The 24,728-nt window shown below is 46.1% G+C and overlaps 1 protein-coding gene across 2 annotated transcripts in view; it reads right to left on the reverse strand.

The window, feature by feature from the left end:
* Positions 1–24,728, reverse strand: part of LRP1 (LDL receptor related protein 1) — a 1,298,976-nt gene that overhangs the window by 550,082 nt on the left and 724,166 nt on the right. For both annotated transcript variants that reach the window (XM_085654639.1, XM_085654638.1), the window contains exons 50-53: positions 11,531–11,653; positions 10,108–10,224; positions 8,847–8,975; positions 6,759–6,881 (exon numbers count right to left, since the gene is read on the reverse strand). In XM_085654639.1, coding sequence (XP_085510765.1) covers positions 6,759–6,881; positions 8,847–8,975; positions 10,108–10,224; positions 11,531–11,653 — 492 coding nt within the window. The remainder of the gene's footprint in view (positions 1–6,758; positions 6,882–8,846; positions 8,976–10,107; positions 10,225–11,530; positions 11,654–24,728) is intronic.

Below are 24,728 nucleotides of genomic sequence, written 5' to 3' on the forward strand. Positions count from 1 at the left end.
GAATGCTTTGATGGCGGGCACTCTGAATAGAGAGAGGTGCTGCCTGGTTTGCAGATAGGCTGAGATTGCGGTCAAATGGACACGTATAGAGGTGTACGCCAGATTGCATCGATATAGGTGTAAGAGATAACAGATGATGTTTTGGATGGATGCGTCCAGCGGGTTGATGTCATTATTACCGCAATAAATGACGAACCTTTTCCATTTGGCTGCATAGCAAGCTCTGGTAGTGGGTCTCCTGGCCTCCTTGATGATGTCCATACAGTCAGGTGGCAGGTTGAGATAGCCAAACTCTAGGACTTCAGGAGCCAGATCGCCAGGTTCAGCTGTTGCGGATCTGGGTGCTGAACCTCTCCATGGTTCTGCGTCAATTGCGCGGGTTTGATCCGCAGCCTTTGATGCGGCACCACGGAAAGTTCGAGGAAGGTGGTGTACCACGGCTGGCGTGCCCACGTGGGAGCAACTAGGACGAGTGTTAGGGAGTGTTGTCGGAGTTTGCGGGCCACTAGCGGTATCAATGGCGCTGGGGGAAAAGCGTACGCAAATCTGCCGGACCAGTTCATCCATATCGCATTGCCCTGCGGATGTGGGAATCTGGCGGCGAAGCTTTGGCATTTTGCGTTTTCGCTTGTCGCGAATAGGTCTATCTCCGGATGACCCCACTGCTGGAAGTACGGTTGGAGTACTGATGGGTGTAACTCCCACTCGTGCATCTGGTGGCTGTGTCTGCTGAGCAGGTCCGCCATCTGGTTGTCCTTGCCAGGGAGGTGTTCCGCCATGAGGAACATGTTCCTTTGAATGGCCCACTTCCACATGCTCTGAGCCAGATGAGACAACTGTGGAGAGTGTGTTCCTCCCTGTTTCTGTATGTAGTACATTGCGGTCATGATGTCCGTCCGGATCAACAAGACCTTGTTGCATAGATGTACTTTGAATGCCTTCATGGCTAGGAAGATTGCCATCAGTTCCAGAAGGTTGATGTGCAACTTCTTTTGTTGTGTTGTCCATAGTCCATGCACTGTGTAGTGGAGTACATGAGCTCCCCATCCCTGGAGAGACGCGTCCGCTGTCAGTACTATCTGTGGTACAGGCTCTTGGAACGGTCGGCCCTTGCAAAGGTTTTGTGGATTCCACCAATGCAGAGAGTTGTATGCCCGACCGCTCACCAACACTAGGTCTTTCAACTGTCCTTGAGCCTGATTCCACTGACGTGCTAGGCACTCCTGAAGTGGGCGCATATGTAACCTCGCGTGCGGGACTATGAAGATGCAGGAGGCCATCATGCCTATCAACTGCATAAACACTCGCGCTGGAAGCGAGTGATTGGGTTTGAACTTGGAGATCAGCAGTTGTATGCTGTTGATCCTCACTAAATTTGGCTGAGCTGTGGCCGCCAGAGTGTCTATAGTCGCACCTAGGTACTGTTGTACGTGCGCGGGCTGGAGATGGGACTTTGGGTAATTTAGTGAGAATCCCAGACTGTGAAGAAGGTGAATGGTGCGGGACATGTGGCTTGCACATTGCTGGGCTGACTTCGCTTGAACGAGCCAGTCGTCTAGGTAGGGGTAGACGTGTATATGCTGCCTCCGTAGATGTGCTGCCACCGTAGCTAGGCACTTCGTGAAAACCCTGGGCGCTGTTGTCACGCCGAAGGGAAGGACTTTGAACTGATAGTGCTGGCCCTGAACAGAGAACCGGAGGTATTTTTTGTGTGAGGGGTGGATGGGTATGTGAAAGTACGCATCCTTGAGGTCCAGTGTGGCCAGGAAGTCTCCCTGCTTGAGAAGCGGAAGGACTTGCTGTAGAGTGAGCATGTGAAAGTGCTCTGAAAGAATGTACTGGTTCAGGGGTCTCAGGTCTAATATAGGTCTGAGCGACCCGTCCTTCTTTGGAATTAAAAAGTAGAGGGAGTAAACCCCCGTACCCTGCTCGTGGACGGGTACGACCTCTATGGCGCCTTTTAGAAGCATACTTTGCACCTCTTGCTGTAAGAGCGTTAAGTGCTCTGAGGACATAGGACGGCTTCTTGGTGGTATTGTGGGTGGAGTGGAGGTTAACTCCAGACAGTAACCGTATTTTACAATATCTTTGACCCACCTGTCCGTGGTGATGGAATTCCACGTGGACAGGAACCTTTGTAGCCTTCCCCCAACAGGTGTTATGTGGTCGGGAGGAAGGGAGAGGGCGTCACTGCTTGTTCTTGGGGGAGGACCTGGTGTTGCCGTAGCCGCGTCCTCCGCCCTTTGTGCTGGAGCCACGATATCCACCTCGGGTGTTTTTATCATAGGTGGTCTGTGTATTGCCTTTGTTATATGTTTGTTGTGACCCCTGTCCTCTACCTGCTCCCTTGTTTCCGGGGCGACGAAAGGAGCCGCTCCGAAAGGACTGAGTTTGTAGGGCGCCCATGGACTTTGCAGTGTCCGTGTCCTTTTTTATCTTTTCGAGGGTGGTGTCAACCTCTGGCCCGAATAAATAGTCGGGGTTGACAGGCTGGTTCAGTATATTGTTTTGTACCTCAGGCTTGAATCCTGAGATCCGTAGCCAGGCATGTCGTCGCAGCATGACGCTTGTGTTTATGGCTATGGCAGCCGTGTCTGCAGCATCTAGTGCGCATTTGATGGAAGCGTTCGTTAGTAGCTGTCCTTCTCTGATGAGCATTTCTGCGCCTTCCTTGAACTGGTCAGGGAGATGTTGGAATATTTGCTCCAGTGTGTCATAGTGCGCTCTATCATAGCGAGCAAGGAGCGCTTGAGTGTTGGCTATGCGCCATATGTTGGCAGCTTGGGCGGCAACTCGCTTGCCAGACGTTTCTAACACCTTGGACTCTTTGTCCGGGGGAGGAGCGTCACCTGTCGTTTGCGAGTGTGCCCTCTTGCGTGCATTCGCTACGACGATGGAGTCGAGTGGTAATTGTCCTCTGATGTAAGTAGGATCCCCAGGTGCTGATCTGTATTTTTTATCAATCCTGGGGTTTATCACTCGTGCCCTGGTGGGTTCTTTGAAAATGTCCTTGGCTGGTTTGAGGACCCCCTTCAACATTGGCAGAGTCTTTACATGTCTTTCTGAGGATGCAAAGGTGTCCATTAGAAAGTCATCTTCGATGGTATCAGAGTGAAGCTGTACCCCATGGTTATTTGCAGCACGTTCAATAAGAGCGTTGAACGCCGCAGTATCCTCCGTAGGAGATGTTTTTGCCCCATAGAGTTGTTGGTCCTGTGCATCGAGAGGTGCACTGGGGTCTGCAGGGTCGCCCCAAGTTTGATCAGGGTCCTGCTGGTCATCCGGGTCCGTGTCTACATGGTAGGGGACTTGGTCATCCATGTAGTCCTCCAATGCATCCGTATCGGAGCGCGTGGGGGAGAACCGGTGTGGATCCTGGTAGGATGAATGGAAGGGCTCATAAAGGAGAGGTTCCGATTCTGCAGGCAACTTCCTTTTTAGTGGGATCCTAAAAGGGTCCAACGGCGGCTCCGAAGTTATCCTTCGGTCATGGAGAATCATCCTGCCAGTGTCGGCGTCGATGATACGTGCCGGAGACGTCTCAGCAGGTGTGACCGTAGGTTGGGCGACCCGTGTCCTGAGTTGGAACATTTTTGGGATTGTCGACGGAGGCAAGCCGAATGTAATGTTGGCCGGCACCGAAGAGGCTGCTGGCGCTCCGATCGAACCGGAACCCGAGGTGTCCTGGAGGACAGCTGCGGTTTTGCTGCCTTGCGTCGCACCAGGTCGTACTTGGGGCGTCTTCGAGGCCTTGGCACCGGCCAGGCTGGTAGAGGCCGTGGATTTTTTCGGCGCCGGCGGTTCATCGAGTCGAGGTGCAGAGATCACCGTCGAAGTCTTCGATACCTGAGGCTTAGGTGTCGTCGAGGGAGCGATGCGAGACACAGCAGGCGGTACGGCCCTTGGTGTCGTTGGTGCCGGTAGCCGAGCAGGTTTGTCGGTGCCGATGCCTTTTTTCCGTTTGTCGACTCCAACGTCGCCCGCTTCAAGTTCGGCACCGAAGTCCCTCTTGGTGCGGTCGGTGCCGACGCGGTGCGCTGGCGTCGAAGGCCTCGATCCGATCAGCGCCACTTTCAGTTTCGGTTTCGGTGGAACCGGAGCAGCTTTCGGTTTCGGTTTTGTGGTAGGGAAACCAGCCTGTTTATGTAGTAATGGCTGCCGCTGAACGTCCGAGGCCGGGCCCGAGGGCGGGGCCGAAGAACTGCGGGATGGGTCTCGGGTAAGGCCCGAAGGCGATCCCTCGACCGGAGCCATAGGCTGTGGCACTGGTGATTCAACGGTTTGAACAGGTAGGCCTTGTTCATCATTGGAGCTACTCTCTTCGGCCCCTAAGGCCTCCTCGTCGTCTCCTACCTCGGTGTCGTCTTCACCTCTGTGGAAGAGTGACTCGTCTACCTCGTCCGATCCGGGTTCGTGTTCGGAAACGGGACTGGAGGGCAAGACTTCTAATTCCTCGACGTCTTCGGCCTCGTCGAAGATGTCTGTTGGGGCCGGTGCCGCGTGCTGCGCCTCGAGTCTCGCCGCTCGTCGATTCCGCAGAGTCTTCTTGGAACGGAACCGGGCACAGGCCATGCATGTCGATTCGTCGTGGTCCGGCGAAAGGCATTTGTTGCACACCGGATGGACGTCGATGTGTGGGTACTTCGCATTGCATACCGGACACCTTTTGAATGGCGTCCTCGATTCCATCGTCGAAGTGGTCGATGGACAGGTAAATGCGAAAAAAGTTGGTGCTGAAAGTTAGTAAACTAACAGGATTGTATCGAAACCCGATCGATAAACAGTACCGACGCAAACTAAAGGCCTTTTGGCCTCGAAAAAATATTTTCCTAACTTGAGCTAAGATAGCACATCCGAACCCAATGGCGGAAAAAAACAATCTGAGGATGGAGAGGATGCCCATGCGCACTGTAGTCCAGGGGAGGAGTCACCTATCCAAGGATACTTCGAAGACTCTTCCAGGACAACAACGTGCAAACATCCGGACCCAACACTAGGCGGCGATCTATGCACAGATATGAATTCAGCAGCCCACATGCCTCGAACTTGCCTGATTCCTTAACTTATCCTTATGGTGGGGAGGGGGGAGATTTGCCTCCGGGAGAGGGGTGGGGGGACTGGATGTTTGTTTGCTCACTTCCCAATAGTTAGTCTTTCTACGCCAATTTTGCATCACATGGCAAACTTCAAAGCACTGATCACTTAATCCTTCATTCACATGCACATATCTTGACTTGTAATAATGCACTTATATATGTTTGCATTATTGTTCTTTTTCGCTCTCAACAGTTAATATCTTAATTGAAACGAAATGTGATAAAAGTGCTTTGATATATGTTATCCAACTGAAAATGTGGTTATGTTGTGTCCCTATTTGAATGAAAATCTGTTTAAAAAAAAAAAAGAATATCTATATGAAAAGAGGTTACCAAAGTTAACTAACTTTTTGTAAAAAATATTCTTCATAAAACAGAACTACTACTGTATAATTACTTCCATATCAATTCAAATTATAGAAGGGTTCGAGGAACAGAGAGATAAATAACTTGGTGAGGCCAGAAACGGCTGCAGAACCACTCAGCTAAAATAAGCTTAACTTTTCATATTAACATGAAGCTGGTAGTGCATAGCGAAATTATTTAGCAAGGAACAATCTCCCGACAAATATATTTGAGATAGTCTCAATACTTTCTAAAAACCCAGAAGGTGCCCCTCGTCTTTACAGCCTAGTAGGGGCTGCTGTGGTGTGTCTGGCATGCTCTCTTGGGCAGGCCACACACACATGCAGGCCACACATACACACACACAAACACTTTACACCTGATTTGGTGGTGCTGCAGAAAATTGTATTTACACTCTTATTTCACTGGTTAACGAACCAGAATAGTGTTTACTTCCTCTCAAAAATTGAGTAAAACACAAAACGGCATTGAACTTTAGAAAATCGTAGCGGCCACTCTTCATATCGTTAGCTTTTTTTGGACCAGCCTGGGAAGGAAGTTTGCAAGTTCTTTTTTCACATAACACGTGCACTTCAAACCTGATGGACAAAAAGAAATGAAATACTTACCTGTAACAATACTTTTGACAAATAAAACTATTCTAGATTTATGTCCTGTAAATTATTTTTCCATATTCTGGTTGGGACCATAAACGTATCTTTAGAAAACAAAGCTATCTCTAGGTATCAATCGCAGGCAGAGCAAGTATAACTCACTAGGACATGTGTTACAAGCCCACAATGTCCCAATAAGTGACTACCTTAGTACATTATTTTTTTCCAGTGGTGGGTTTGGAAGGGGCGACTCAAGCTGAAGAGGAAGCTGGATATTTATAAGAGGTGAGCACTGTCAACTTCAGCTCAATGTTACAGTGAGACATTTGGAGTATAACTTTGTAGGATTGATGCTCAGATTATCTTTCAGAGAAACACACTACAGTATTCAGATCCTAACCAAAGAAACATGATGGAGATCACTCACTGAGTCAGTGATGGAGTAAGGATTTAACATTACTTAGCGAGCAAGAACTGCCTCACTTGCCAGGTGTTGGGGACTTAAAACCTGAAAAAGAGCTCAGCAAAACACCACTGCCCAGGCAAAGTCCTGTATAGTCACCAAAGCAGCAAGGTGTAAGGTTTATCTAACAATGCTTATACAATGGCAACCACCAATGTGACACTTTCCAGATTCAATAACAATTGCACAAATTTGTCATGTTTACAAAGGAAAATAAGGTAAAAGTGAAGCAGTACTCACCACACTCGTCACTCTCATCTGACCCATCACTGCAGTCTCTGTCATGGTCGCACAAAAACTGCTTGGGGATGCACTGTCTGTTTTGACACATGAATTCTCGTGCATCACATGTGTTGTTGAAAACTAAGAGGGAAGAATAAGGATAATATTTCTGACACAATGCTTTTGGTGAGAAAGTGAGGCTCAGGTAGCTACTGGCTCTTGTGTGTTGGCTGAGATTGAGATACTGCATTTATTGCAACCACAGGGATAAAGGGGCAGGGTAATGGCTATTTCACATTTTCACTTCATATATTTTGCTCACACTATTTGAGATACATGCCACAAGTGTTTGCTGCATAGAAGTTACATTTTTCTCTGCAATGCAGCTTGAATTCTTTACCCATTCAGCTGCCATTTACTTCTTTCTGCAAAACCACCATCTCACAGCAGCAACACACACTTTATTTTAAGAATTGTTTCTCAGAGCGTTAAGTAAGATCCCAGTGGCAAAGCTAAACCGCCAACTGCTTTTACAATCACTGATGATCATTGAGACATTTATCACATATAGCCAGCCGGTCTTTAAAAAAACCCAAATCAGCTACAATATTATTTCCATTCAAAAAGCCACTTTTTCAGTGTACTTCGAAACCTAAAAGTTATTTAATAAAAATGATCAAAATATAAAATGTTCATGTAAAGATTTTGGAAAAAATCGAAAACAAGAGATTATCTAAGAGTTCAGGGAGATGTAAACGAAAAAGGTAAGCTCAGCACACAATCAATGAAACTGCTTTCACAATTGTGACACGACCTCAGAGGACAGAAGTGAGGGTGGAGGTCTCAGTTGTACCAGGATAATTAGTTACTGCTACATTGAAAGGCAAAACGTTGGAAGGAGGATTGACATTTGCTAAAAACGAACGACTTGAGAAGACATGCACTTTGCTGTGCCTATGACTGGTGAGGATAGGTTAGGGCAAGGGTGGTAGTACTCGAGATGGCTTCCTGGTGATAAAGCCCAGAATCGTTCACTAAATAAGACAGTGAGATGATAAAGGAGTGTTCCAAAATATAGAATCTAGAGAAAGCCAGCTAGAAGGCTCAGCCAAGTCACATGACCATGACCTTTCTACAGAAGAAGCTAATTCAAGGTTTGGGAAATTATCTTAATAAAATTATCCCCATCAAGATGATGTGCTGATGTACAAAGGTTAAGTCGGGGCACCTCCCACTTGCAGCAGTGATGGGTAGGTGGATGAAAGACCCAGAGAACAGAGCATCTGACACTGCAGAGACCCAAAGGTTGAATAAAATACACTTTTCTCTTCTGTCCCTCAAAGAGTAGACTGAGGAGATACAAGCTAAAGTCTTTCCTTTAAGTTTATGGGATTTGGATGGTGAGTTTAGCTTTGGACTCATGACAAATATAAGTGCAATAACAACTGTATCTCACTATCTTAGCAGAGTCTGGTGTCAAAGGGGACTGACAACTCAAAAGATTTAGTAATCATTGATGAAAGTGTGAACTGATTGCTTCATCCTTGCTGGTGAAGGACTTTGTAGTTGGGGAAAACCCTTCCATGTGCATTTTTCATTAAATGTTTATTACGTACGTCTTTGGCATAAGTATTATCTATTACCGATTTAATATTTTACTAGTTGTTAAAACAATGTAAATATAATAATAAAAGCTTATTTTGCAACAGGCATTTCAATTGCAAATTCATATGTTTACAGGCAAGCTAATCAAAAGACTGCAGAACACTACCTCACACAAGACAAGAGGGAGTGTGTCCGTGCAAACTCATTCAAGGCAGACAAATTCGGATGAAATATCAACATAAGATATCCTACATGATTTAAAGTTCAGTGGGGTTTTAAAAGGCAAAACCTAGATTCAGAGAGATTTACGCCCTATCAGGAATACATATTTAACTACTTACAAGCTTGTGAAGCCCATCAAATTTGGAGGAGAAAGAATAGGACCGATTCATCATTGCAAATGGCATGTTGATTAACAATCAAGGAGTTCCATGTACAACAAACAACAGTTGGACATCCCCAGATAAAAAAAAGAGAGGCATTAGACTGTTAGATGCTTACTGCAGCCAGCCTTGACACTCTCATCTGCTCCATCCTGGCAATCCTTGTCACCGTCGCAGAGCCAGCGGCGTGGCACACACACATGGGTTCCTGGGCACTGGAAAGACTCTGGACTGCAGGTTGTAGTGTCTGCGGGGATGAGAAGTCAGGCATGAATCATGATCTCTCAGAATACTTAAAACACAAACTCCTAAACAAGTGGCATCTGTGGATATTGCGCAAATAGATTAAAAGTGGTCGTGGGGAACTTCCCTATGGTACCTGCCCTTGAAATAAGGAGAAAGAAACTACACAACATGTGCTTTTGATACAGAATTAATATTCCCAAATCAGAGCTTTCCACTACTGTATACATAGGTATGCTTAACATGAGCTTCTTGTACAGCTCAGACCGCAACCTACATGAAGTTACGGTTTGGATATTGTGCTTGCGAAAGGTGTTGGAATGAATGAACTTGGGTTTATTTTAGAGCATTGGAAAAGGCTCACACTGGTCACAGGTCCTGTGTGCCTTATGTTCAAACCTTCAACAGGCTACAAAAATCTCCCTGAGCAGTTCAATTTCAGTCCTACCAGCCACAAAGAGCTTCACTCCAACACTTAACTAAGGTTTGTAACACCTCTGATTAAAAAGTCAAGAATGGGAGTCACAGCATTTTCTCATTTGGGAAAACTACTCCGGAACAAACTCGCCTTTGGGATTAAAGCAACAAGTCATGTCGCTTCGGGGGCATTTTGATAAGGCCATAAAAACATGTTTGTTTTCTTAACTAATATGTTTAATTTTGGGTTACTGTCTGTTTTTGTTGGTCCTTGTGCCAAGATTCCTGTTGATATGAATAAAGGCTCTTTATGTGTGTCTTTCTATTCTATACAGGCGGGCGAGTTTAGACTCGGTTCCAAAACAATTCTTGACCTCTCTACGGAAGACCAATTTATGCAAACTGCAAAAGGTTTTCTTCTGTGGAAAGCATTTAAGACCTGGAGGGTCTAGAAAATAAAGTTAAAAAGAAGACATTTGAACCGCTACCTCTCTAACTAATGAGTACTATTCCTACATCAACAGTCATTAGTTGTATTTCACGCAACTGCCTCCCTCTCTATCAGGAAGCCTGGGTGGGTCTCGGAGGTTGTAAATATAGGGATGATTTCTTCAGCTTTAAATTGTGGCACAAACATGTACTGCGCAGTACCTACTCAACTGAAATTGTGCATTGTGTGTGAGGTGCAGCAAGAGGGTAAAAAAGCATAAAGTACTCACGGCAGCGGCTGTCCTCATCTGAGCCATCTCCACAGTCATCGGCACCATCACAAACCCAGTGCTTGGAAATACAGCGGTGGTTCCGGCACTCGAACTGCACTGACGTACAGAACTTATCTAGGGTTGGGGGAAACCACATCATACAGTTTACATTTCTCTTCTGGAAAATAATGTAGCTATAGAGTCACCTAGCAATGGATGTTAAAATACCACAAAACACCAGCTGGCCCTACCCCTAATAAACACTCAACACACAAAGACATCAAATATTTTCTACTGTGGCACATTGGTGTCTACCCTGTAAACCCACGATTTACAGCCAGCTAAGTGAGTAGTACTGAAAGATAGTATAAACCACGAAAAGTAACCAACCAAAAGCTAGCCAGCCACAGACCACAGAAATAATTCCTTAAAATAATCCATTCGAAGATTTATCACGCTATCGGCTTGCATAAGTAAACAACAAAAGGACTGCTTTAGAGTCTGGTGGAGGGGTACTCAGTCACAAAAGTGACAGATATCGCCATCAGCCTGATTGCTAGTGCCATAGCATATTATGCACTTGTAAAAAGTCAAGCAGGATATCGGTCATCACATTTTTGATGGAGTAACTCCTTCGCCAAACTCTAAATCAGGCCCCAAGACTATCTGCAATGTTCCTGAGCAATGTGCAACAAGACAGGCATGTTCACTTTTTGAACAGCATGACTGGAAATCCACATAATATGGTCCATGCAGGTCGTGCACAAAACAAAGGAAATGCCTGTTGGCATTTATATGTTCTACTATTGTACAACGCAACTCTACTCATTCTGTCGCTTTAAAAAAGATGAAGGACTGAGTTGGATCTTCCAGGATTCGAAAGACTTCCATCTGAATATTGTCATTAAGGCAGATCAAAAAATACTCAGCTGGGCTGGCAATGCCGCATTGTATAGTGGGATGGTCTTAACATGGATGCAATTACATGGATAATCAATAAAGGACTACCAGCAGGTGATTTATGTAATGGACGACAGTACAAGACATTACTCATTTGCATGACATGATGCAGCCTGATAATCTCTACATAGTTAACTGAAGTCTAAAATGAAAATCATGTGGCCAGGGAGATGCTTCACTACGAAGGTCTTATGTTAAAGCTGCTATAGTGAAGAAACTTCTCTACTTAAGTAGTTAAACAATGTGCAAGAGTCAAGTAGTCGCTTGCTGTATGTGGACTGGTTTGTGATTATACCCTTCGAAGTGAGACAGTATGTAAGAGAACACGCACAGTACAGGAACTTGACAATGTTTGTGGCGTGACACACCAGAACACATAATGAACTATCTGACCACACAGAGGAATGCCCATCCTCAGATAAGCAAGCACTCAGGACACAAGGATTATATTGCGCTGAACTGGATAAAGACAGGGACTTACCACAGTGTGTCTCATCTGCCCCATTCTCGCAGTCGTCCTCCTTGTCACAGGTCCAGCTCATGGGAATACATCTACCGTTAGGACAGGCAAAATAGTTCACAGGGCACCTTGGTTTACGGAAACCTAACAGATCAAGGAAGGACAATAGCAGGGAGAAAGGCAGATATTAGAGCACTGTGTGTTAAGGTGGAAGAGGTGTACTGGGGCAACAACTTTTGTTACCAACAAAGGTAGCATTAGTGCATGGGGAGTGCCACCAAGAAAAGAAAAAAGCAATCTTTTTCCTACCACAGTGCAGTCAATTGCACTCAAAGAAGGCATTTGAGGATACAGTAATTACAACAACTTTGTAACACCCAGTCATGCTCACCAGACCCGGGGACTACAGAGTAGACAGGAGATTAGTGGCCCCAAATCTTTGTGCTTGAGGTATGTTGCCACTGTTTAGTATGGAGAACATCAGACAACTGCTCTGCAAACTGTGCCAAGCACTCCCTTTCCATACTTGATTGTCCGGAAAGTGAGGTGGGGTAGTATGGAAGGCAAGAGCTCGGAACTCAACAATAAAACAACAAATACAATTATGCATTGTCCAGCTCAATGCTTACTTTTGGTTAAAAAAAAAAAAGTAATTTAATGTTCTACTCACAAAAGGAATATGCTACTTACCAGTATGCATCTGTTCTTGGCATGTAGAGCTGCAGATCTACACACTTTTGCATAGATCGCCATCTGGTGTTGGGCCCGGATATTTGCAGTTTGTTTTTCCTCTTGGAAAGTCTTTGGAAGTCACGAGGTCGGTGACTCCTCCTTTGGATCGTATTGCACATGGGCTTCGGCTCCATCCTCAGATTGTTTTTCGCCAACAGGGAAAGATGGAGTGTAGTAATAACAGTGAAGAAACCCATGTGTGTTGTATCTAAATAAGATAGACTGGAACAGATACCGGTAGCCGGGGAGGCGGGTGGGCGTGTGTAGCTCTGCAGCTCTACATGCCAAGAACAGATGCATACTGGTAAGTAGCATATTCCGTTCGAGGCATATGAGCTGCAGATTACACACTTTTGCATAGACTATATAGCAGTTCCCAACCTTAGCGGCGACCACCGGTATCTGCTGCAGTGGTTTGAAATAGTGTTTTTAGTACAGCCTGGCCCACACTAGCTTGTTGCTTGGTTTGCACATCTACACAGTAATGTTTAGTGAAAGTGTGTGGTGTTAACCATGTAGCTGCTTTGCAGATATCATCTAATGGGATGTTCCCTAGAAAAGCCATAGAAGCCCCTATCTTTCGTGTAGAGTGGGCTTTAGGGGGAACGGATAGCGTTTGTTTTGCTTTGTGGTAGCAAATCTGTATGCATTTTGCAATCCACCTAGCTATCCCTGATTTTGAGATGGGGTTGCCTTTGTGTGGTGGAGAGAAAGAGACAAATAGTTGTTTGGTCTTTCTGAAAGGTTGTGTTCTTTGGATATAGTGAAGTAAGTCCCGTTTAACATCTAGCGTGTGTAGAGCCCTTTCTGCAACAGTTTGAGGTTGCGAGAAAAATACCGGTAATTCTACCGATTGGTTTAGATGAAAAGGGGAAATGACTTTAGGTAGGAATTTTGGGTTGGTACGGAGAACAACCTTGTTCTGGTGCATTTGGAGAAACGGTTCTTGTATGGTAAGTGCTTGTATCTCACTGACCCTTCTAAGGGAAGTGATGGCTACAAGAAAAGCTGTTTTCCATGTGAGAAATTGCAGTTCGCATTTATGCAAAGGTTCGAAGGGCGGTCCCATTAGCCTTTTGAGAACTATACTTAAGTTCCACACAGGTGAGGGTGGTACTCTGGGGGGAATTATTCGTTTGAGGCCTTCCATAAAGGCTTTAATGGCAGGCACTCTGAAAAGTGATAGGTGCTGCCTGTTTTGTCGGTAAGCGGCAATTGCTGAGAGGTGTAGCCGAATGGATGTATATGCTAGGTTACACCTTTGTAGATGGAGTAAGTAGCATATGATGTGTTGTATAGATACGTCTAGAGGAACGATTGTGTTGTTATGGCAATAAACAACAAATCTTTTCCACCTGGCAGCGTAGCAGGCTCTAGTGGTAGGGCGTCTAGCTTCTCTGATGACGTTCATACAGTCAGGGGGAAGGTTAAGGTATCCGAATTCTAGGATCTCAGGAGCCAGATCGCAAGGTTGAGCTGAGCTGGGTCCGGGTGTCTGACCTCTCCATGGTTCTGGTTTAGGAGGCATGGTGAGAGGTGTAGCTTTTGGTGTGGTACTACCGAGAGTTCCAGCAGCGTGGTGTACCATGGTTGTCTGGCCCATGTTTGAGCTACTAGGATCAGTGTGAGGGAATGCTGTTGTAGCTTTCGCACCACTAATGGAATTAGTGGGAGAGGTGGTAAGGCGTACGCAAATTTGCCTGACCAGTTCATCCATATCGCATTGCCTTTGGACAATGGGTGTGGGTATCTGGCGGCGAAGCTTGGGCATTTTTTGTTTTCGTGGGTGGCGAAGAGGTCTATCTGCGGATGCCCCCACATCTGAAAGAACGGGTGAAGAACCTGTGGGTGAAGTTCCCACTTGTGGATCTGCTGCGTCTGTCTGCTGAGCAGATCTGCCATGGTGTTTTGGACTCCTGGTACATGCTGGGCCAGGAGAAAGATTTTGTGTGGAATTGCCCATCTCCATATGCTCTGTGCTAGTTGAGAGAGCTGTGGAGAGTGTGTGCCGCCTTGTTTTTGAATGTAGTACATGGCCGTCATGTTGTCTGTGCGAATAAGGACTGCCTTGCCTAAAATGTGTGTTTGAAAGGATTTTAGGGCTAGAAAGATTGCCAGTAACTCCAGATGGTTGATATGGAGTAACTTTTGTTGCGGCGTCCATGTGCCCTGCACTGTGAGGTGTAATAGATGAGCTCCCCAGCCGGAGAGCGATGTGTCTGTTGTTAGTGTTATTTGTGGAACCGGGTCCAGGAACGGTCGACCTCTGGAAAGATTTGTGGTGTTCCACCACTGCAGAGAGCGATGGGTGCGACAGTTTACCACCACCAGATCTGTCAGTTGCCCCTGGGCCTGGCTCAATTGGTGCGCTAAGCACTCTTGGAGTGGACGCATCTGGAGTCTTGCGTGAGGCACTATGAAAATGCAAGAGGCCATCATCCCTATCAGTTGCATAAACACTCTTGCTGCAAGGGAGTGTTGAGGTATGAATCTTTGACGCTAAGCCTCAATGCTTGCAATCCTGGCCGGATTGGGGTAGGCTATGGCTTTTGAGGTGTCTATGGTGGCACCGAGGTATTGCTTTATGTGGGATGGTGTTAGCTGGGACTTTTGGTGGTTCACCGTGAAGCCTAGCTGGTGAAGTAGTTGGATTGTAGTGGCGGTGTGGTGTACACATTGGTTGTAGGACGTGGCTTTTATCAGCCAGTCGTCCAAATATGGGAAGACGTGAATGTGCTGTCTTCTAAGGTGTGCCGCCACTACCGCTAGGCACTTGGTGAATACCCTTGGTGCTGTTGTGACCCCGAATGGGAACACCTTGAACTGGTAGTGTTGGCCGTCCACTACAAATCTGAGGTACTTTCTGTGAGCATGGTGTACCGGAATGTGAAAGTATGCGTCTTTCAAGTCCAGTGTGGTGAGAAAGTCATTCTGGCAGAGGAGCGGAAGTACCTGCTGAAGCATTACCATGTGAAAATGGTCTGAATGTATGTATGTGTTTAGGTGCCGGAGATCTAGAATAGGTCGTAGAGTCTCGTCCCTTTTTGGTATTAGAAAATATAGGGAGTAGACCCCTAAATTTTGCTGATTGGCGGAAACTTGTTCTATTGCCTGTTTTTGTAGGAGGGAGATTACCTCCTGTTTTAGTAATGTGGAATATTCTTATGACATTGGGTGTTGCCTGGGTGGAATGTTTGGGGGGGTAGATATAAATTCTAGGCAGTACCCTGAGCGAATAATTTGGGTCACCCATTTGTCTGAGGTGATGGTCTCACAGACCTGAAGGAAATTTTGTAGTCTGCCCCCGACCGGAGTGGGATGGTCTGGAGGGAGCGGGGGGGGGGGGGGGGGGGGGGGGGGAGTCATTGGGCAGGTGGTGTGGCAGAGCGGGCGGTATTTGTTTTGCCTCTGCCTTTATTGTTATTGCCCCTATAGCCGCCTCTTGGATAACCCCTTGTGAAGGTGGACTGAGCAGGGGATTTGTAGGAAGTGGACGCGCTATCTGAGGAGTAGCCTCTAGCCGTACCCCGAAAGGAAGAGCGGCGAAAGGAGCGCCTAGGAGGGTGTGACTGCAGGGCTCCCATAGATTTTGCCGTATCAGTGTCCTTCTTCATTTTCTCGAGGGCCTCATCTACCTTTGGGCCGAATAGGTGTTCTTGGTCAAAGGGATGATTTAGGATGGAGGCCTGACCTCAGGTTTGAAACCTGATACTCTCAGCCAAGCATGGGGACGGAGGAGGACGCTAGTGTTAATGGCCCTGGAGGCTGTGTCTGCTGCACCTAAGGCACAGCGTATGGAGGTGTTAGTTATAGTCTTACCCTCTTGAATTAATTCATTGGCCCTATTTTTGTATCTCTCTGGGAGGTGGTGCATTATGGTTTCTAATTCACCATAATGCGCCCTATCGTATCTGGCCAAAAGTGCTTGAGTATTGGCGATACGCCATATATTGGCTGCCTGTGACGCAGTGCGCTTTCCTGACGCGTCCAGTAACTTTGACTCTTTGTCAGGTGGTGGTGCTTCGCCTGACGCCTGGGAGTTTGACCTCTTCCGTGCAGTGGAAACCACTAGGGAATCTAGTGGCGCTGGTCCTTTGATATAGGCAGGATCTGTGGGGGCAGCTTTGTACTTTTTTTCTATGCGTGGGTTAATGACTGTGAGAAAGTGCCATCTTTCTTGCATGGAAGCACTGACTAGGTCCTCTTCGGTGTGCTGCTGTCCCGGATCTTCGGCGTCGTCCCCGAAGATGTCGACTGGAACGGAGGTCGAGGAGTGTTTCGTCTGGCTCTTCGATCTCGAATAGTCTTTCGATCTGAAAGACTTGCAGGCCGGACAGTCTCGAGCCTCGTGTTCAGGGGAGAGGCAGAGGTTGCACACCTCATGAAGATCGGTGTGGGGAAATTTGGACACACATCGAGGGCACTTCTTAAAAGGAGTTCTTTCCATCAGCCGGGACCGGAGCTTGGGTAGGCCCGAAGTCTGCCGTCGACAACTGGAATCGAAGATGTGTCGAAGAGAAGGTGATTGAGGAGATCTAGATCTGAACAATACCGCAATGAGCGAGGATTCCGCTACAATCCTCGAACTGGAAATGTTCGGAACCGGAGCGCGAAGTATTACATCCGAGCCCGATGGCGGAAAAAAACAATCTGAGGATGGAGCCGAAGCCCATGCGCAATACGATCCAAAGGAGGAGTCACCGACCTCGTGACTTACAAAGACTTTCCAAGAGGAAAAACAAACTGCAAACATCCGGGCCCAACACCAGATGGCGATCTATGCAAAAGTGTGTAATCTGCAGCTCATATGCCTCGAACATACTATACTTTCCAAAGATGTTTCAACTGCAGGGTTGCAAGATCAACTACAAGCTCTAGTAAAGTGTTTTTACCCTCTATAATGCCCTCTCTCTCTCTCGCTTTGGCAAAAACTTAACGTCTATGGTAACTAAGTAAAGATACAGGAATAGGTATTGTTTAGGTACGGGGAATATCACCATCAATTACGTCAATGGACAGTTCGAAGGTCTCTTAAATAGTCTCAATGCCCAAAATGATCATAGTGCAAAGGTTTGTTTTACAGTACCAGGATTCACCTTTGAGGGCATCAGGCACAGTTTAAGTTCATGTGAGTTCAGCCCTTTGCTAACTGACCAACAGTATTGTGGATCATTGAAACCGAGTCAGGATGCGTTGACTCTGCACCATTTTCTCGCGCCTGGGTAACCTTTTTTCTTTTCATGGGACCGCAACGGTGCACTCTCTGTTGAATTTAAAATCCTGAGCTCTTTTTGAAGTATTTTTACCAGCTACCTTTAACGGCTTCTACAAACTTGTTGACTCATTTTCTGAAAAAAAACAACAATTAAGTTGCTCCCCAGGGGTTTGAACGACGACACCAATATCTCCTTTGGATTGCATTTAAAAACCTGGCTTGTGTCAATATATCTATTAAATCTTCATGTCATTTTGGACATAAAGGGATATTGCAGCCACTGTAGTTTTTAATTGTGCGTTTATCTTTTTATTTGTAACTGAGCAGTGCGTTGTATATTAATATCTGTGAGACGACGTGATATGATTGATCATGATATATTTAAAATATGCAAAATTCTTTATTGTGGGGCCCTCTGTTTCAACATCAGGGGTCATATGTATGAAGCCCATTTCCCGTTCGCAAACGAGACGATTCTCAGAATCGGCCCGTTTGTGAACGGGAAAAAGCCTTTTGGGATGTAGCATCCCAAAAGGCCCTCGCAAAATAGGGAATCGCAAAATTTGCGATTCCTTATTTTGCCTAAGCATTTAAGGAATTGCAAATTGAGATTCCTTAAATGCAATGTAAAAAGCACCCAAGTTGTGCGATTTCTCCTTAAGAAATCGCAATTTCTTTGAAAAATGCAAAAAAAAAGTGCATTTTTCAAAGTGCCATGTACGCGCACATACATGCCCTTAGGGCATGTATGTGTGCCACATAAGCACACATGCACATTTCAGGGGTGCAACAGGGTGTCCTTTTGACACCCTGGCACCCTTGAAATTGCATTCTCAGTTTGCGATTCTCTAACTGAGAATCGCAAATTGAGAATGTCTTCCCATTCATTCCTATGGGCCTCTAGGCCCATAGGAATGAATAGGGAGGTATTCCTTAATTGCGAATCGCAATTTGCGATTCGCAATTAAGGAATATGTAGGATTCGCAAAATTATTTGCAAATCCTACATACACAGCGTTTTGCGAATCGCAAATGTATCCTTTGATACATATGCCCCCTAGTTATTCTCCAGACATGTGGCATTTTGGAAATGTGCCTTCGAAATATCCCCTTGCTTTTAATTCACTAGCCAACCAAGTAAATATTAGTTTAATGTACACCAAAGGGACCCAGTTTGTTGTATATTTACATGTTATGAGAAAGGTAAACTCAAACCAGCCATATCTTGACATAACTTACAAGAATAAAAACAAAATCACAAGACCTGCCTTGTCGAGAAAGTTACAATATATTTCTGTCAAATCTAAGAGTCTTCTCTATTTAGTTAGTAACCATATCATATTGTAATATCCACCTCTATGGCAACCCATGGAATTCCTGAAGAAGGTGCCTGCACTGGCTTTTTATCCTACTGTGGTAGAGAATCAAAATCTATATTCATCCAGGTGAGCTCTTGCTCATGATTAAAAAACTATTGAGCAGCATGCCTGAAGTCTGATGAAGAAAAATAAGTGCCGGTCCCCAAAAATAACTTCCGTTGGGCCCCACCGGCAACCACCAGCTCAAATTAAGCACTGCATTTTCTTGACCCCTATGCCATATACTGGAACCATTATTACGGTGATCCTTTATTTTGGATCCCCTTAAAAAAAACTAACAACATATCTTCTACATAATTTTCCCTAAGACTTTTGACTTAAGTCACTTCCGCAATATTTAACGCGCATCTAGCCTTGCGTGCTCCTATGATATTTTCTGGCACAACTCTTCATAGTCGCACACTGCTATGCCACCGGATTGACTCAGCCCTAGATGACATTGCTCTTCAAGCATTGTACCTTTTGCCCCAAGGTACACGGCATTCTTTCCTCATGTAATAAGATTGAAAAAGCATGAAGACTACACTATCACGGCAATGCAATAGGTCTTGCATTATTGAAAGTTTGAGCTATTGGCACTGCATTAATATTTTGCATTGTAAATGCTTGTTTTTAAAGAGATCCTAAGTTTCTAGATGATCATTAGCAAAAGGGTTCCATTGTGATGCTACTTTTAAGTCGCAATCTTGAATGGTGCAGACGAGGTAGTAGAAATGAACCCTAAAACAGGTGTGTTCACATCAGGTGAAGTTTTTTTTCCTGACTGCCAGGAAGGTGTCACTACAAGGAGCATTGTATCAAAAGGACAGATTTACTTCCTTGTCAAAAATTTGGAAAGGGGTTTTTTGAGGATGCCATCAGTAGCACTCTAACTGGACGCTCAGCTGGAGAGGATTGCATATTCAAAAAAGACCACTATAAGAAACGTGCCGGGTTCAAGGCATGACGAACATAATCTATTTCCATCTTTTGAGGGGCGTTTGGGTGCTGTATAAATGACGGACAACTAGACAACATATACTTAATACCATCCCCTCAAGGAGTGCTTCAGGGAACTGTTCAAAACAAATATACCTGATACTTGCCAAGCGACCGAATTGGGAAGGTCTGCACCTCATCTTAAGGCAGAAAATTGTCAGTTTCATGCTGAAACCGATCTGGTTCAAAGCATTCCAGAGACAGTTCCCGATCAACTAACGTAACAATGATTAACACCCCCATGTCACTGCCACGTAAACCAAAAGGGAGTTTAACAAGATAAAACCATTTGTCATTCCCTCTGTGGTAGCCAAGGGGCCAGCTGCCATTTCCGGGGCACATACACATATTGGTACCGAACGGAGTGCCTTGGTTTTCGGGGGCTCTTCTGCCATGCACTCTGGTGTGACTGGTGTCTCCTCTAATTCCAATTCATGAGCTTGTGCAATGTGGAAAAAAATGAGAGCCAAAAATGTAATTTCTTTATTACAAGGGGTGACGAGTGGTACATATGTTATGCTGGAATCAACTATATCACAAGCTGGGCTGCTTTAAGATGTACGAGGCATCTGGAGAGCATGGCCTCGCGAGGAGGGGTGGAGAGGTCAATTTTCCTGGGACTTTCTCATGAAGGCCGAGCGCATGCATCTTTCCCTACCCTGACCCTTTTATATAATCCCAGAGTGATAAAAAGCGTTGAAAAATATACCACTCCCCTTTTAAAGAATCCCACAGTGAAAAAAGCATTGAAAAATATAGCTCTAAGACAAGGGGCGACGAGTGGTACTTGTGTTATGCTGGATTCTGCTATATCACAATCTGGATTGCTTTAGGAGGCGTCTGGAGAGCGTGGCCCCACTAGGAGAGGGAGGGGTGGAGATGTCAATCTTCCGAAGACTTTCTTGTGTAGGCTTCCCTCCCCCTTTCCCCGTTAAAGAATACCACATTGAAAAAAGTGTTCACAAATATAGTGCGGCCATGCTGAAGCTGAGTTCATGGCACAAGACCAATTCAGTGGAAACAAAACTGTTCCAAATAAGCGAGTAAGGGAAAATGTAAAAGGGGCAGTCGCCACAAAGTGAAAAACACACCCAAAAGCGGGCCAAAGAGCAACGCTTGACTAATAAGAATAAAAGAATTCAGAAAGGCACAAGAAGGAACAAATGGAAAATGGTGGCTCTGGCCTGAGCACCCCGACCAGATACAGTGTGCCTCGCAGAGCAGCGCATGCACACTGCTGGCCTCGACCTAAAAAAGATTTACAAAGCTACTATCAATCTTATCTCTGGTCTCAAGCTCAATTTCGAACTGTTTGCTTAACAATACTAAACATTTTGTCTTCTCAATTAAATGTGGTTGACCAGTGGATCCCAGCCGGCTCCACTCAACCAGAGAATGACTGACATCATTATTCCAACATGGTAAGTGTTCTGCAATTTTTCCTTTGCTTCTTCTACCATCCCAAATGGCTGGAAACTCACCTTGGTTTTTCCACAAAAAAAAAAGAAAAACTTCTGCAGACCCAAAGACTTTGTATAAATTTAAACTTATTTCCCTGCTTCCTTTCTCTTATGAAAACGACTGAAAAAGCAGTAAATCATCAACTCTTATCTGATTTTGAGGTCTACTACCTGTTAGATCCACCTTGGTAGATGTCACCTTGAAATTTTAAACTCCAGTCACTAAAGTGATTTGTTCCTGCCTTCGAGCCTTGAGTACGATTTTGCCCTCTCTCCTTGCAGAATGCAGCAAAAGGATTTGCCAGTCCAAAATTGTATTCAAGGCTTGTGATAAAGTGCCATCTTTCTTGCATGGTATGCCCCCACTTATTGCTGAATGTACTTTGACTGAGTGTGCCCTGGACTCCTGCCAATCAGGTGCCCAGGGCCTAGGTTCCTTCCCTACAAAAACCTCAAACCCAAATTGGCAAACCCTGGCCACATATCCACCCCTGGTAAATGGTACCCTAGGTACCCAGGGCCTTGTCACCAGGGAAGGTCTTAAGGGCTGCAGCACTCATTGTGCCACCCTTAGAGGCCCTGTACCCTAACACACACACACACACACACACTGCTCTTGCAGGCTGAGTGTCTGGGTACAAGACAAAACAAAGAGTCGACATGGCACACATCCCTGTGTGCCATGCCCACCACCTACACTGCCCTGGCATACATCAGCCACCCCTCTAGCCTGGGTGCCCTATGGCCAGTGGTGTGGGCACTGGAGCATGAGCCCTGTGCCCCTACAGTACCCAGGTCCATTCCTGGGCCCTGTAAGTGCAGTGCTGCCATTTAAGAGTACATGGTGCTGAGAGCTCGTCAAACACGAACTCCACAGCACCATAATGGCAACACTGAAGACTGAGATGTTTGGTATCAAACTTCTCAGCACATTAAACCCACACTGATGCCAGTGTGGGATTTAATGTACCCAGCACCCCAGAGGGCATCTTAAAGGTGCCCCCTGAAACCTAACCTACAATCCACGTCTGTTCTGAGGCTGCCTAGGCTGCCACACAGCAGACATGTTGCTGGACACCTGGGTAGGAGAGCCCCTGCTCTCCTGGGCCTGTAACAATGCACATCTTGGGCGAGGTGCTAAATCTCCTCCCCCAGGATGGGCAGGGGGAAGCTTCAAAGGCATGCCGCCTCTGTGAGCTTCCCCAGGCCACTGCAACCCCCCACTCTGGCGGGAAACCCCATATAAGGACAGGGGATGTGCCAGCCTGCCAACCCCACCCCTCAGGTGGGGGAGGCAAGGTGAAGCACATCTCCGGGCTCCTGCCATCTTGAAGATGGGAAGCCCTACCCTATCAGGACTAGGCTACTGCCCCCCTCCCACAGGAGAGAGGCAGGATAGGGGGTGTACCCACCCCAGGACAGGGACCCATTGGTCCCTGCCCTTCACCTACCTGTAACGCCCCTAAATCTAGTATTTAGAGGCACCCTGAACCTTCCTTCCCCAGATACCAGATTCCAAAATCCGAAGAAGAGCTAGAAGAAAGAAGACCTGCCCTGCAGCTGCTAAGAAAAGGAAGACACAAACTGCTTTGGCCCCAGCCCTACCGGCCTGTCGACCCTCGATCCTGCTCCTGCTCCAACCCGGCATCTCTTGTGGCCAGAAACCTCACAAACCCCGGAGGACCTGGCTACCTTTTGACTCTAAGCACCTGGGACTCCCATGAGTAGAGGCTCTACTCAAAATCTACTTCGAATCCCTGGCAGCAGCCCGGAACCGCGAACCCAGCACACTCTGCACCAGCCAAGCCTGGTCTGTGCCGGAGTGAACAAAGACCACGAGGACGACCCCACGGCGACTGTGACCCCGAGTCCGGCACCCAATGACCTCCCTCGACACTCCTGAAGAAGCATGCAGCCTCAGAACAAGGTGCCCCCCCAACCGCGATCAACAGAGGGTAAGATTTCCCGACACCAAAAGGCACCCCTGCACCCGGCGCCCAGCGGCCCCCTGTGCCCAATCCCGGGGTACCTACCTATCCTTCAACTACCCAACTTACCTCTCGAAGTGGTGGTGGCACCTGAAGAATCCTCGTCGCCCGAGCTTGCAGTCTTTTTCTAAACTGGAGATTTCCCATTGAAATCAATAGAGAGCCCTAAGGCTCAAAAGCACCCTGCACCCAGCCGCACGAGAAGCCCTGGCAGTGCAACCTCTACACCTATCTACTTCCCCACTTGCCCTGAGTAAGTGACCAGGACCCCAGCTCCCACAGCCGCGTGGCCTGCTAGTCAGCAGCCACCAACCAAGGCCCCCCTACCTCTCATAGGATAACATTGGGCCTAACTCTCTCTGCACCCGGTTGCCCTTGTGCCGCTGGGGGTGAACTAACTGTACCTATCTGACCCTGGGAGACCCCTGAGTCTATGCCCAGAACCTTAACTCTGCTAGTCGAGTACTTACCTTTAAACCGATAACTCAATTTTCTCCATAGGTTAACATTGACTGGCTTTTTCTGAAAGTGTGGACTTTTCAAAACCTAAAATATTCACCAGAAATCAGCCGAGTAACGAAAACAAAAATACTCACCTGCTCTTAGGTGAGCTCCCAGTGCTGGATCTTGGTGCCCAGCTCTGACTCTGAAAACTACTTACAACTGTACTTACCAGTAACCCAATTTTCTTCCATAGGAAATCATTGTCTGTTTTTCTGTGAAATTTCTTCTAAGTGTCATTTCTGCAATCTTTAAATATTCTTTAAAAATCGTATAATATCTGAAACGTAATTACTTACCTGTTTTGGATAAAGGTCCCAGTACTGAGTCTAGGCACCTAGTACTGGATTACGAAAGTAACGAGAACATACTATACCTGCAACTTGAATTTTCTGCCATAGGGAATCATTGACTGTTTCCTATGAAATATTTTTTAAGTATCAACTTTTAAAATAGCAAAATTTTGTCTAAAAATCATCACAGTAATTAAGTCGACTTTTATCACTTGATTCCAAGTACTGACCCAGGACTGAATCTAAGATCAAGTCCTGGAATTCCAAAAGTAATCCTAAAAGTAATCTGTGGCAAATAACATGAAACTTCCATTGAACTCAATGCATTATTGTGTTTAAAATAGTGTTGCCTATTGCAACCACGTGTAACTGTTTACAAAAGTCAATTGCATATTGCAAAAGTATATTTTAATTCCAATTGTTGGTTCTAAAATAAAACAAGCATATATTTGTTATATATAAACCATTGGCCTAGAGTTCAGTTTTTGAGTGTGTGAAACCATTTGCTGACTGAGTGTGTACAACAAATGCTTTACACTGTCCTCTGATACTGCCTTACTGCTCGACCAAGCTACCACTTTAGAGAGTAAGGTTATATCTAACTTTAGCCTCTGCCAAGCCTCTGGGGACTGTGGACTCTGTACACCCTGTACCTATTTGGGAACAGTATATA

Source organism: Triturus cristatus, chromosome 4_1 (assembly GCF_964204655.1).
Source record: "Triturus cristatus chromosome 4_1, aTriCri1.1, whole genome shotgun sequence".
Taxonomy (NCBI): Eukaryota; Metazoa; Chordata; class Amphibia; order Caudata; family Salamandridae; genus Triturus; species Triturus cristatus.